We start from the raw sequence: 15,729 nt of genomic DNA on the forward strand, positions 1-15,729 counted from the left end.
TCTCTTTCTCGCAGCAGGGAGGGGACAAATAAGCTGTTGGGTGCAAGACTGTGGATGCCCCGTCAAGTTCGTCCAACCATCAATGTAGCTCCAGCGTGCACACTCTCATCAGCCTGTAGATTTATGTGGAAGAAGCCCATGTCCATCTTGCCTTTCTCCGAGAGCTCTTGGGGCCCCACAATGCAGCGCAAAGGGGAGGAGGAAGCCCCTGCTCAACAGCACGCAGGGCAGAGGAGATGAATGGAACTAGAAAGGGGACTGAACGTAGGCCCCCAGAAAAGGAAAGAAAGATGAGTTATCTATGAAATAAGTAGATGGTGGAACTGGCGCCAGAGAACTCCTCCACAAGTTGTAGGCAGAGTTTTTGCTGAACTAGAACTGGAGTAGGCCAAACTCCGTGAACTCTGCCAGCAGAGTGGAGTTTACCACCCAAGCCTAGTAATAAGGTGCCATTTCTGGAGACATGGTTAAAGGACAAAGTAGTCCCTGAGGGTCTCCCCCCTATTCTTAACCTTGGAATGGGTCTGGCGAGACTCCTCCCATCTGAGGCGGTATCAAGCTTTCTAGTGGCCAAGCAACTTCATTATAGGGACCACATAATACACCAGGCCTGTGAAGAACTGTTGTTGGACAATTACAAAATAATGGTGTTTCCTGAATTTACTAGAGACATACAGAATCAATGGGCGTCATTTTTTCAGGCAAAGAAACGCCTCTTTCAATTGGGTCTCCAGAATGTTATGTTGTTCCCTGCAATGCTTCACCTTTCAATGGAAGGGGGAGTCAAATTTTTCATACCTCCTCAGGAAGTGTGGGACTGGATTGATAAGCAGCTGCAGTATGAGAGCTCCCTGGTGGAGGTCCAACTGATGGGGAGTGGTGGGCATCTCTGCTTGAGGAGTAGGCCTCATGGCATTGGATGGTGCGGGATCATTGGAATGTGATGGTAGCAGCAGCTACTCTATCATGGGGGCACGACCCTCTTCCAGTTCTACAGACCCGGATCCCCAGGATACAGATTCAGACCGTGTCTTGAGTTCCACTATAGACTCACGGATGTCATTATCTGACCGTTGTTGGCTGCAGCTGCTGTGTTTGGCAGGAGGTCGGGGTCACAATGGCCTCAAGGACTACAGTTTGTGCTTTTGTCTCTTGCTGCTTGTATTGTGGAAAGGGAAGTCGTGGCGGGGGCATATCACTTGTAAGTTTTCGGGTGGTTTGGGGTGCCACCAGGGGGGTTGGAGTTCGGTAGAGCTCACTCCTCTCTGTAGTTGCTTACAAGGGTTTCTTGCTTCATTTTAAAGTTTGGATGGGGAGTCTTTGCTGTACTGTCCCGGGGTGAGGGCGTCTGGGGTGTTTTTCACAGTCCATAGGGTTGCTTCAAGTTACACAGCTCTTGTCATAGTCTTTGGGGGTAGTGTTGGGAGTCTCCATTGATGTCTTCAGCCTGTTGTGTTGAAAATGCCTACAGGATGCGGGAAGTGGGCATTATGAGATAATAACCTGGAATGTCAGGGGCATGAATAAAATGTTGAAACGCTATAAGGTCCAGTCTTCTCTTAAATGAAGGGGAATACACATTGCTCTACTTCCAGAAACCCACTTGACTGCTTTTGAGGGTATAGCAGTGTGTAAGTGCTGGATGGGTCAGGTATCTTGTACTACTTATCGGCATTTGCAAGGTGAGTTCTTCTTTGAGTGCAGTCAGGGGTTCCCTTCCAGGTCCTGGGTGAGTAGACGTATAAGGCTGGACGATATGTGGTGATTAACAGTCAGTAGGAGGAGAGGGATATCACTTTTGTTAACATCTATGCTCCTAATTTGGATCAGGGTGTTTTTTTAATGATATTACAAATGCTCCTGCACCTTCTATGACCCACGCTGTGTTGATAGGGGGAGATTTTTAACTGAGTGGCGGACCTCATGCTCGTTAGATGTCATCCGCCATTGCACAATTCTCCAGTGCTCGGGTTGCATGGAAGTTTAAAGAGTGGCAGGAGCACTGAGACTCTTGGACACCAGGAGGGTTGCACACCCCCATGACAGAGATTATTCATTTTATTCTGGCCTCCATGGGCTACATGGCCATCTTGATGCCTTCTTGTGCACTCCAGATGTACATGTATCGGTTAAGAATTATGAATGTTTCCAGCACAGAGTCAGATCACAATCTCCTGGTGTTGTTCATGGCATGGCTCACCACACATATCGGTATACCCACCTGGAGATTGAAGATAGAGTTGCTCGATGACCAGGCCTTGCAACAGACAATTGAGGACAGGATTAGGCACTTTTCACAGAAAATTAACACACTGCATCCTCACCGCTACTGGAACTGGATGCCTTTAAAACAGTGACCAGGGGTTAGTGCTTGGTGGTGACGGCAGGTCCTTAGGGAAAATGAGAAGCAGTGATCTGAGAGCCTGCACTCCATCAATCCCTGCTTGATTCCAAAGAGTGATTAGCTGAGCACAGAGAGACTCTGATGTTTTGATTATCGGAAGTATATAACCAGGCCACATGCTGAGTGAGATATGTCAGGTACATTTTTGGTTTGCCTAGCTAATCCCATGAAGAAATGATCTCTCATACTGAAACTTGAAGTGGAGTTGGGGGACAAGTGTATAAACAAGGTGACAATAAGGAGCAGTTTCTTCTATACTATACTGAGTTATAAGCTGAGGGCTCTGGAGGTAGGCAGTAGGTTGTGATGGGCTTTCTCAATGCTTTGCAGCAGCACTCCCTGACCTTGGAGGAAGCAGAGGCCTTGGGTTCTGTGATTACTGTACAGGAAATTAGAGCAGCGATAAATGAGATGGCCAGGGAGAAGTTCCCAGGCTCTGATTGGCTGCCTGTGGAATTTTATGCTGTGTATGCTGAACAACTTGCACCTAGATTGGTGTAGATGTGTAATGCAGCTAAAGAGTGTAGCTCTTTGTCACAGTCCACAAGGGAGACATTGATGCTTCTGTTGCTTAAGCTTGGGCATTGACATGAAGGCATATTGCCCACTGTCAATGGTGACTGGCTGACTATAATATACTGAGTCAGGTGCTTGTGATCCGCTTGTTTCCACTTATGACCAAACTGATCCACTGGAACCCAGCAGGCTTTAAACCTGCCTGTAACACTGTACTCAATATCCGTAGACTGCTGCAAATACTGCAAGATGGGGCCTGTACAGAAGGTGACAGGGTAGTTATGGCAGTGGACATTGAGAAGGCATTGGATAGCCTGTATTGGGCGTAACTTTATGCAATAATGGGGACAATGAATCTAGGGAGAGACTTTGTGACTTGGACACGTGCTTTATTGGTAAAGTAAAAAGTACTGGTGCCGAAAATACTGCTTAGACACCCGTGGCTGGCATAAAAAAAATTCTGAGCACTAATTGCAAGATTGCGCAGTCTTGATTCCACCGCAGGCCTCTTTCATTGACTGCCAGGCACTCCCTGCTCATTATCTCACCTTTCAAGTTTCTGCTTTCTCCTTCGGTGATGGATTTTCTTTATTTCTTTTTCTCCATCTTTACGTTCTGTTTGGTTTTCCCTCTGTTGGCCTCAGGAAATGAATGTTATAGACAATTCAGTGCCGGCCCCCAAAAATAAGTGCTGGAGCCCCCCAACGGCAATCACCAGCTCATATTAAGCACTGGCGTGGACTAAACCGTTGCACTCTTATCCCACTGCACAGGTTAAAACAAGGGACATATTCTCTGATGCATATGCAGTGGGTCAGGGGCCCAGCAGGGGTGTTCACTATCACCATTGCTATTTGCATGGGTGGTGCAGCCCATAGCTCTTAAGGCACGAATGGGACAAAATTTCTACAGCATGTTGTGCTGTGGGATGTGGCATCATATTGCGTTATGAGTGGATGATGTGTTGCTCTTTTTAAAAGATGCTCCAGTGGACTTGGCAAAGCCAATGCACTTACTGGATACCTTTAGGGAGATACTGGGGCTTCATATTGATTGGCAGAAGACCAGCCTGTTTCCAGTCCAGGCACTAGTGGCTCAGCCACTGCTTCTTAAAGGATTGCAGTGGAGATATTTAGTGTGGCTAAAGAGTGTAGTTCTTTGCGGCAGTCCATGAGGGAGGCGTTGGTGGTTCTGATGCTCTAGCATGGGAGCCCCCTCTATGACATGGCGGCTTATTTCCTGCTGTCAATGCTGAATGTCGACCATAAAATGCTGAGTCAGGTGCTTGTGACCCACTTGTTGCCACATATGGCCACATTTATCCACCAAGACCAGGCAGATTTTAAACCTGCCTGTAACATGGCACTGAATATCCATAGACTGCTGCACATACTTCATGATGGGGCCTGTACAGAGGACAGCAGGGTAGTTAATGCCGCGGACATTGAGAAGGCATTTGATTGGCGCATCTTTCTGCAGTGGCCCACGTCCAGCAAAGCATAAAGTTACCTTAAGGTTTGGCTTTGATTTTAGCGAAATGCCTTCTCTCTCATAAGTGTAAAGAATCTGTGGGACGGTGGATTGATCAATGGAAGCTTGATCTCTTTAAATGGGCTGGATATGAAAGCAGTACTGTTAGACCTCACAGCCTTAGGGTCATCACCCCCAACTTTTTGCCTGCCTTCCTCCACTTTTTGACACTGTTTTTGCTGGTTTTAGGACTCTGCACACTTTACCACTGCTAACGAGTGCTAAAGTGCATATGCTCTCTCCCTTAAAACATGGTAACATTGGCTCATACCCAATTGGCATATTTAATTTACTTGTAAGACCCTAGTAAAGTGCACTGCATGTGCCCAGGGCCTGTAAATTAAATGGTACTAGTGAGCCTGCAGCACTGATTGTGCCACCACCATAAGTAGCCCCTTAACCATGTCTCAGGCCTGCCATTGCAAGGTCTGGGTGTGCAGTGTGCCTGCCACTTCGACTTGGCATTTAAAAGTACTTGCCAAGCCTTAAACTCCCCTTTTTCCTACATATGTCACCCCTAAGGTAGGCCCTAGGTAACCCATAGGGCAGAATGCTGTGTAGGTAAAAGGAAGGACATATACCTGTGTGTTTTATATGCCCTGGTAGTGGAAAACTCCTAAATTCGTTTTCCACTGCTGTGAGGCCTGCTCCTTTCATAGGCTAACATTAAGGCTACCCTCATATACTGTTTGAGTGATAGATTCTGATCAGAAAGGGATAGACAGCTCATATTTAGTATGACCAGAATGGTGATACAAAATCCTGCTTCCTGGTGAGATTGGATTTTATATTACTATTTTAGAAGTGCCACTTTTAGAAAGTGAGCATTTCTCTGCACTTAAATATTTCTGTGCCTTACAGCTTGTCTCCACTCCAAGTATGGGCTGGGGTGGTTGACAGCTTTCTTGTGCATTTCACCCAGACAACCACAAACACACAATGCTCAGTCACACCTGCACACATCTGCATACAGAATGGGTCTTCCTGGGCTAGAAGGGCAGAGGCCCTGACACTTACATTTCAAAGGACAGTGGCCTGCTCTCACACAATGGACTGGCAAAGCCCCTACTGGGACCCTGGCGGACAGGGTTGTACTGAAAAGGGAGCTTGTGCACTTCAAAAACCACTCTTTGAAGTCTCCCCCACTTCTAAGGCACTTTTGGGTGTATAAACTGGGTCCATGACCCTACCAATTTAGACACTTCTGGACACTTCAAGACTCCTCTTGGGACAGACACTCTGCCCAAAACCTGCAACCTGCCAAGAGGAACTTCCTGGCTGCCCAAAGGACTCACCTGGACTGCTTTTCTGTGAAGGACAGCTGCCTTTCTGTGGCCCTGCTGCCTTGCTGGCCTCAGGCTCTGTTGAGTAGTGCTCTCCAAGGGCTTGGATTGAGCTTGCCTCCTGTTCCTTGAAGTCTCAGGGCCTAAAAGACTTCACCAGCTAGCTTTTTGCTAGTTTCCGACTTCAGCGATGCTGGAACAACTTCAGCGACGCCAGCGACGCCACAGCCTGCTCCTGCTCCGTGGACATCGATTCCTGCAATGACTCTGGCCTGCAACACAAGTCCAACATTGTCCCAACTCCGCTGACATCACTGAGGGTCATCGCAACACTGCAAAGTCGACACTGCACGTCCTGACGGACCGGACCAGCAACCCCACCGGGTCACAAAGGATCAACGCCGTGCTGACGACAACGCATCAACTCCCCCGGCCTCCGGACGGAAGCAGCACCTCATCTCCTCCTCGCAGTGCAGGATCGACGCAGCAACTCTTCGGACTCCGTGAGAGACTGACGCCGCACCGACTCCAGTGATGCCTCTCTCCAACTCCAGTGCGACGTCCTTCATTTTCCAAAGGTATTGTACCTAGGGGTCCGTGTGACTCCGTGATCGGCACCAGTGGTGTTGGACTATTGGGAACGACTCTGTCAATGACGCTGAGATAGCCCCAGTTGGAGCTATAGTGTTTTCTAGGCGCTTTAGTTGAATTTAATCTTTAAAAATTCATAACTTTACTAATATACATTGGATTTTCATCATTTTGACCTTATTTTATTCAGATAAATATTCTCTATGTCTTTCTGTGGTGTTTCACTGTGTTGTTGCATGATTTATTACACAAATACATTTCACATTGTCTTCTAAGTTAAGCCTGACTGCTCAGTGCCAAGCTACCAGAGGGTGGGCACAGGATAATTTGGAATGTGTGTGACTTACCCTGACTAGGATTGTGGTCCCTACTTGGACAAGGGTGTACACCTTTGCCAACTAGAGACCCATTTCTAACAAGTACCCTGTTGAGTGAAGCCAAGAGAGGTAGGGATTTCATAGAGGTGGCGAGAGCATCGGAGTGTTTACTGGACGAGGTTAAAGGGGTGGACATGACATCACAGGTTAGCTATGCGGTATCCCGACTGGGACTGGGACATGCAGGTTCCTTTCTGTTTTGATTTATAGCCATGGGACTGCTAGTTTGAAGCAGTGGGTACTGGGTGGTGAGTTTCGTTCCCCTGTCCTGACGCTATCCACAAGGTGTTACGTGGCAGACTTGCCCGCCATCCGGAGCATGAGCTTTTGTACACATTGGTGCAGTAGATGTTAGACTATTGATGGACTCAGTTGGGGGAAGGAATGTTTTATTACAGGTTGAATGGTTTCCTGTGCAGTTATAGGTTAAGTGGTACTACTGATCAAGGTTGAGAGTGGCTTGTGGATGTGCATAAATGCTGGTTCCATTCTTGATGTCAGATGTGCCCACACTAGTATGATGGATGTCCATTCATGGTGACATGCTTTCTTTTTGTTTTTATTGTTGAAACATCAATAAACTTTGTTTAAATAAAGTGAACCATAAGCATGTCAGAGACAGAGACAACTCTATCTCTGTTGCTGATATACTCTTCTGACGGCCTGATGGATTAAGGGCTATCGGAGGTTTGTCTATTTGACAGCCCGCACAATTTCGAGTGGGTAGTAGAATGTGCAGTTTTTACTCTCCCTTCACTGCCATGAAAAATGTGGCATTAAGGGACAATATAAACACCTACTACATTGACTAGCGCTGGCCACTAGGCTGGCGGACACTCTAAATTTGGAGGGCGATACTCCGTCAGGGTGATGGAGTATTTTACTTCCTCAAGTGATGAAGTACAAACCATACTACTAAGTCTAAATCAGGTCTAAAGGTATATATTCTAACTTCAGTTCTAGGGTTACAACCATATCCTGATAGTTGAAGGGAGGATGGTTCTCGAACTGGAGCAAGCCGATTGTTGCTGAAACCTAAGAGCATAACATTAAATGAAGGATATTAGGCCAGATGTACAAAGCACTGGTCATAAAATACCGGTCGTTATTTGTGACATGTGCTGTATTTTGCAAGCCAACCTATGTACTAATAGTACTAATGGACCACGGCTTCCTCTTAAGCATTGTTTGTACATTCACAAGGAGGAAGAGGACCCAAGGGGACCCCTTCCCTTTTCCCTTTTGCAAATGGATTACCACCCCAACCTGGTGGTCCGTAAACTATCAATGATTTGCAACCCGATTTGGATTGCAAAACAATGTATAAATGATACAGATTTGGTATTTGGAAAGGATGACCACAACACGCCCTTCCAAATACCAAATTGATATCCATTTATGAACATCTTTAACGATTCAGAAAATGCTTCCATTCCACGAAATGCATTTAGTACATAAGCAAGCAAGTTTAAACATTGGCAAAGCCTTTGATCTTCTGATTTGGAGGGTTTGTGAATGCTAAAGCTCTTTGTGCCTCTGGCCCAGACCTTCTACAAGTGGCTCCAGACTCTTCCGTAAACTCCGGCCCATCATCCATAACGGAAACAAAGGAAGAAGTAGGGGGTTCTGTGTGTGCTGATGTATATTGGCAGCAGTTATCATCTTGCAACTGCAATTTATGAGATAAAACAACATTTATGGTAAAATGACATGAATTTGTTCCTGGAATATGGATTGGGGAAGAGCTAGGTGTGGCCTTTCGGTGCAGCTGCTGCACTGCAAAACACGATAATGCTGCGATGAACTAGGGTTTGTGCAAATACGATTGCATGGCGCTAGCCCCCTAAGACTAAGAAGTGTGGAAACCGACAAAGGGGAAACATCATAATCGTATAGTTACGCTGACGGTTGGGGAATCTTGACTTTACAATGTATACACATTAATTGTACTAGCAATTCATTTGGCAATTCCACGTTCTCAGTTGTGATGAAATGACTAGGGTGGGAGGAATTCCGTAGATACATACATAAAACCTCTATGAGATTCCGTGAAATTCCGTGAATGGGCAGAAATCGGTATGTCATGCTGATTTTTAGTGCCAGGAGCTTGTTCCAAAATCAGCATTAACAGCACCACGTGGTTCACCAGAGGGCGCTGCTGCTTGAGTTGATTTACTGCCACTAGTTTTCCCAACACTAATGGTTGTGTCTGCCCACGTTGAGAAAGTCTCACCAGGTGTCCTCCTGGTGGTGAATAATCAGGCTAGAGGATACATTCTTGCCAATTTACTGTTGGTAAGCCCAGCTTGAAAAAAAATTCCACGGTCAGCGGAGTTTGGCAGAAACTCTGCTAACTTCACCTGTGGAGTGGAGTTTATCACCCACGCTTAGAAATGATTGAGCCAGGGCTCCTCTTATTCTCAGTCTAGACCCAGTGCCATCTCCCGATACAGCTTCAATTCATTATCAGCAAGGCATCACCAGCTTAGTTCATCCACTCTGGTACTCAGAAAAACCACCAGGTGGTGTGTCACCAGAACAATTTCTTGGCAGTCCACCCGTGTCTAGAAATGTAAAGCCTCCTGGCACAAGCTTTATGTCCCCACCCCATCCTGCTTGTTTCAGTACAACATGGCAGTGGTGTTGTACTTAAGCACCTGGACCACCTTCGTTTGATGGAGGGCAGGAAGGCTTCCAACGCAAAATGCATGGCCCTCAGCTGCAGAAATTTGATATAGAGTTGGGCCTCTACCAGACACCAGAAGTCTCTCTCCTCCACCCTTCTGGGAAACAAGGGATTGGTCACCACTGTGAGCGCTGCGTGGGGTTAGAAGAGGGTACTGCTGCAGCCCCAGTCAGGGTCCCGCAGTCACCACTGAAGATCGTTTGTACTGGTGCTGTTCCCACTGGGACTCCAAGTCACACAGCAAAGACCCCATATATTATCTGCTGTGTTTTTCCAACAGGATGGCAGAGGCCATCAGTTTCAGCAGCGAAATATCTGGATAATATCTCAAATATTCTGGACTCTCCTCGCCTGGGGATAGGTGTGAACTGCACTGTGAATAATCGCTAAGATGATGGGGAGTGTCTGCAAAGGAATCAAGAATGACCTAAGTACATTGATAGCTAACCGCAAGGATCTCAGGAGATGTAACCATGCTGAACAATTTGCAGGACCCACCTGTCTGAATTTATTGCCTGACATCCTGGCAGTAAGTGTTAGATCCCACCTCTGACGAGGTGGCTGTGCACCACCAAAAGAAACAAGAAACCCCAACTTGCCATGATTTCGACATAAATTGCAGCTTACACAAAGAAATTAAGAAAAGAAGGATTTCTTTTAAATTGATGATTTTTTAAGCGCTCCATTCTAATTCAAAATAAAAAAGGAAATTGCATGTTCACAACAAAATCAAACGAACTTAATGGAATATTAATCATAACAGAAATTAAAATACTTAACATCAAATTGCAGACATAAACTTAGAAGTGCCAAAGATAATAATATAGAAACTGTATACCATGGTTTGGGTCCGTCCTTTTCTTTTTTTTAGTTCAATGAATGAAATCCCGGACTTCAGCATTCATGTACATGTTCTGGAATCATAATAAAAATGTCCAGACAGTTCTGTTCATATTCTATGTGACTTTCCTTAAGCTGGAATAGAGCTCCAGCTAATATGTCATGTTTGGACGATTGGCCAGCAACCACCTGCCGGTCGGGGCAGGTGCATCAATTGAAGTCTGAACCTCCAACCAATCAGGTTTGGGCACAGCGTCCCTCCAGAGAGGGGCTTCAGGTTAGGTTACCACTTGTCCTCTCCCCAGTTTTCACTGGTGTGGCTACTCCAGTAATGTGCCTTGCCACATACCTCAGTTAGAGCCAGCTCAAACAACTAACCTTGCCCTTTTCCTTCAAATCAGTCTTATACACTTCTGTAGCTGCATGACAGGTTTGTCACACCAGTCAGCAGTCACTAAAGAAGGTTGGAGGAAGGATGGCTCCCTAGCAGGAAGGAGCAGGCTATGGCTGTTACCCAAGCGCATAACATGGAATAAAGATCATACCTCCTATGGGAGAAACGGTGCCACCACTTCTGTGAAGTCCTGCGCTCCATCTACAAAAGAGACAAAGAAAAGGTGGGGTGATTTGTGCATGCTGCTCTACCTTGGCAGCAGTACCATCTTGCGACTGCAATTTGTGTAGACAGAGATATTCATGATCACTTGGCAAAGCTTTACCCAGGGAAATGGACTGGTAGATACGTAGGGGTCTCCTCTACGGTGGCTACAGCACCGCAAAATACTACAATGAGCCATGGAGTAACACCTGTACAAAACAGATCTACTAAACTACCCCTTAAGACTAAGGATTGTGGAGACTGATAATCGAAATCCCACATCTTAGGGGACACTAACTGTGACCTTCAGGATCATCACTCTTACAGAATGAGTACTTTCTCAAATTGTTTCCAAAATGCAGGAAATGAAGGGCAACTTCAGGACTAAGGGGAACATGTCAAGAAGGTACAGATGTGCAGCTGGTTGGGGACATTTGAGTTTGCGACATATAGTTAATAATTGTGTTATCAATTCATTTAGTAGTCCCTAAAACAGATATGTAATTAAACACCTTTCTTTATTACAAATAAAACCTTTAAAGTGAAGCATGTTTTAACTGTATCCTGTGCCATTATCCTGCAGGTCGTGGTAGGAATACAGTAAGTGGCAATGTTAGAGAACTGAAGTCAAATGTAAACTATACTGTCTAAAAAATAAAATTTGGGAGCTGAAAAAATAAACAAAAGAAGCTGCCTAAGATAGGTGGATGGTGAGCCTCTGTGAGGAGTGTTTGCTTTCCAATGGTCTGAGCTTACTAAGAGCTATAAGATTCCACACTACATAATAGGTCAGTTTTTCGATCCACGAGTAGTTGACTGCAGGCAAAAAAACATCATTGCAGCATCTGTATTTAGGCAAATGGAGAGGAGCACTTACTAGTGAAATAAAAAAGAGCATTTCGTGCAACAGGTGTAGGCACTATCAACAATAATTGAGGCTCAAATCTTTTACTGTTAAACGATAATAAACTAAGAGCCAGATGAATCATTTTCCTAACAGCGATTACGTAATTGTGATTTTCTGCGAATCGCAATTAGGTAATCGCTATTTGAATGTCTGACACTCCAGGAGTCTCATTTAGCGATTCTCAATGGTTCGCAAATCGACCTACCTCATTAATATTCATGAGGTAGATTGCAATTTGCGACCCATTGTGAATTGATACAATCACAGGGATGATGGCCTGCTGGGCTCAGCAGACCACCATGCCTGTAATTGCTTTTAAATAAAGCAATCTTTTTTTTAAAATGAAGCACGTTTTCCTTAAAGGAAAATGGGATGCGTTTAAAAAAGAAAAATATAAAGTTTTCTTTTAATTTTTTAAGAGTAGGCAGTGGTCTGTGGGACCACTGCCTACTCATACAAAATGTTTCTGCATGCATTCACAAAGGGAAAGGGGTCCTTTGGGGACCCCTTCCTTTTTGCGAATGGGTTAACACCTACTTGAAGTAGGTGGTAAAATGTAAATGTTTTGTGACTGCATTTCGATCACAAAACATCCCTGCATACCGCTGCGATTCGGTATTAGGAAGGGAGATGCTTGACATGCCCCTTCCTAATACCGAATTGGTATGTAGTTGCAATTCCAATTTGCGATTTGGTAACAAGCTACTGAATCACAAATTGGGATTCATACTTACAAAAATGCATTTTTCCGATAGTAAACGACCCATTGGGCAGTTTGGAATTGCAAAAATGCAAGATACATCTGGCCCTAAGTTTATTACTGTTTTAAAGTAAAAGGAAGGGAGCATGAGGCTGTGACAAGGACAGCACTCCCCCTCAGTGCACATGTATGTTTGGCCGGCCGTTTTGGGCCGGCCAAACACACATGCGCACTGGGCTCTCTCCAACCCAGCAAGGCAGGCACTGCATTGCTGGGTTGAAGGCAGCAGACAGAGACCTCCACTCTTGCCCTAGCTGGGCACTCCGTTCAGTCCTAATGCTGCTTTTATGCTGCCAGCTGCATGAACGCAGCATTAGGATTGGATGAAGGGCATGCTGGGAGCCTGTGCTTTCAGTCCAGTCGAGGAACGGATCGGAGCAGTGTGGTTTGGCACAGCACAAAAGGTAAGTTTTATTTGTTATTATTATTATTTTTTTGTTGTGCCTCTCCTGCCCCCTCGCCACCTGCTGCGCCGCCCCACCGCTTTTCCCTCCTGTGAGCCGCCACTGCTATTAAAACGCATTTTAGTTGATAAAACACACTACAACAGCTACAAACTAATAGCAAGTGAAGCTGTTGTTAAATTGATATACAACAGTGACACGCTCAGAAAGAGCAATCATATCAGGGTACAGAGTGTGAAATTGAGTCTTGCATGTCAAATTCAATTCAAAGTTTGGATTCGAAATAAAATATGATTGTGTACCAGGAACACAGTGTTTATGTACATCACCCAGTTTAAGTTGGTTAGGATTAAGAGACTGATATATAATTTGGTTTGCAGTTAAATAATAAGTGTACATGCTTGATTTACAAATTCAGGCACAAAGAAACAATTTTTGACAAGTTTTAAAAGATGATGCATCTACCCATCATGTTTTTTAAAGCCTTTTTCATCTGTTCATTTCTGAGGCTGTAGATAAAAGGGCTCAGCATGGGGGTGACAATGGTGTAGATCACAGTCACTGCTTTATCCCTCTTAAGTGTGTAGCTGGAGCTAGGCCGGACGTCAGTGAATAGGATCGTCCCATAGTACAAGGTGATGACAACAAGGTGGGAAGAGCAGTTACTAAAGGCCTTACTCCTCCCCTCACTTGAACGGATACTCAATACAGTTGAGACAATGCAGATATATGAGAACACAATAGTAACAATGGAGACAAGGGCTACACAGGTGCCCTCAGTGAGAATCAGGAGCTCATTTATGGAGGTGTCTGAGCAGGAGAGCTTCAGAAGTGGAGGCATGTCACAGAAGAAGCTCTGGATCAGGTTGGATGCACAAAATGACAGTCTGATGATCATTGTACTGTACAGAAGAGAATTTAGGAGACCACCTACCCAGGAACAGGCCGCCAACAGGACGCAAACCTTCCTGTCCATTGCTTTAAGGTAATGCAAGGGCCTACAGATGGCAACATATCGGTCATATGCCATTACCCCAAATAGGAGACTGTCAATTGTCTCAATACCAACAAAGATATACAACTGTGCAATGCAGCATGTGTAAGAGATGGTCTTAGTCTTTGAGATGGTGATGATGAAAAGTTGGGGCACTATGGTTGTAAGTACACAGATGTCCATGAGTGACAGGTTCCAGATGAAAGAATAAATGGGGGAGTGAAGCTTTAAGTCAGTAACAATGGCAGCCATTACGTCACTATTGCTTACTATCCCAACAAAGTAAATTGTAAGGAATAGTGCAAAGAGTGCAGTCTGATGCTTTGGATTGTCTGACAGACCCTGGAGAATAAAGTACTTCATGTTGGTCTTGTTCCTGATATCCATTCTTTTACCTCCAAATATCTGCGGGTGAACAGGAATTGTATTTCAAAGCAAAGACGCAAAGCAAATTCTGGGTTGACAAGCTGTGAACGTAGGAAATATAAGAATATTCCAACCCCTTAACTACACAAAGGTCTAAGGTTTTTTCACAATAAAATCCTTCCTAAAAACCAGAAACGGTACAGGATCAAGGGTGATGAGGTTCTCTATGGATGCATTAAAACGACAGCAACTATTCCACGTATTTTGTCGTAGCAAAATGAAATTTACATAATATTTAGAAGCACTGAACATGCAGGTGGCACCACTTCATACCACCATGGAGATATTATCCTCAGTTTCTACGTTTTCATAAAACACTGGAAGACAGAGAGACAATGAACATGTTAACTAACCTCATTTATCTCATTTTTACCCGCCTCCTGGAGTGCTGTGTTGCCATCTATTCAGGCTGGTTCAACACACATTCTAGATGTTGTAAATTATTCTTATAGACAATGTGTTATCCCCCATCTTGTCAAATGCAACTCATTTGCTCCTTAAAAAAATGAAAGGATTGATCCTGATATTATTTATTCATATTTACCATCAACAAGATTAAAAACATAATTTGGAGAGAGAATGTATTATATTGAGCTCATTTGGCAGGTGTCAGATGTTCTACATTCAGAAATTTAAGGGGCAGATATAAGCCTCTAACGCCTCCTTGCGCCACATTAGTGTAATTTTTTATGCTTTATTTTGGCACTTTTAACACCTGCTCAGAGCAGGCATTAAAAGGAGGCACACCATTGTTTACAATGGGCCTCAATGGGCTTTGCAGGATTAAAATCAACATCTTTGACACTAATCCTGCAAAGCTCTGAACTAGCATCAAAATGTTTGAAGCTAGTTCTCCTAACTACCGTCATGGTGCACCGTATCCTAGATAGGGCGCACACATGGTGGCATTAAGGGGGCACTAAGGGGAGCAACAAAAGTGCCGCTGCAGTGGGTGCAGCACCATGTTTCTTAAATCAGGCCCTAAGTGTTTTTAAGTTGGTATTGGGATTGTAAGACAGCTGCCAGTTTGGAGAGTGAGGCAGTGATAAGTGTTCTGTATCACTCCTCGTGACTTGGCCTATATGAAGATAATACTTCACACTTTATGGAGTCTTTATTTAAATTACACAACAATGTGGCAATGGATTGACTTGGACACCAAACAAGCCCACACTTCTTTTAACCACTTCGCTGCCAGGCCTTTTCCCCCTCCTGTGCCAGGCCTTTTTTTGCCTATTTGGGGCAGTTCGCGCTTAGGCCCGCATAACTTTTTGTCCACATAAGCTAACCAAGCCAAATTTGCGTCCTTTTTTTCCAACATCCTAGGGATTCTGGAGGTACCCAGACTTTGTGGGTTCCCCTGAAAGAGGCCAAGAAATTGGCCAAAATACAGGGAAAATTTTGTTTTTTTCA

At 44.8% G+C, this 15,729-nt stretch overlaps 1 protein-coding gene across 1 annotated transcript; it reads right to left on the reverse strand.

Moving 5' to 3' along the window:
- Positions 1–13,341: 13,341 nt before the first annotated feature.
- On the reverse strand, positions 13,342–14,277 carry LOC138262318 (olfactory receptor 5V1-like). The gene has a single exon (XM_069212216.1). It carries the CDS (start codon positions 14,275–14,277, stop codon positions 13,342–13,344), a length of 936 nt encoding a protein of 311 aa, XP_069068317.1.
- Between the last annotated feature and the right edge of the window lie 1,452 nt (positions 14,278–15,729).

Source organism: Pleurodeles waltl, chromosome 10 (assembly GCF_031143425.1).
Source record: "Pleurodeles waltl isolate 20211129_DDA chromosome 10, aPleWal1.hap1.20221129, whole genome shotgun sequence".
NCBI classification, from domain to species: Eukaryota; Metazoa; Chordata; class Amphibia; order Caudata; family Salamandridae; genus Pleurodeles; species Pleurodeles waltl.

Excerpts from the sequence above, each read along its gene's own strand:
- LOC138262318 (XM_069212216.1), bottom strand. The coding sequence starts at position 14,277 with ATGGATATCAGGAACAAGACCAACATGAAGTACTTTATTCTCCAGGGT.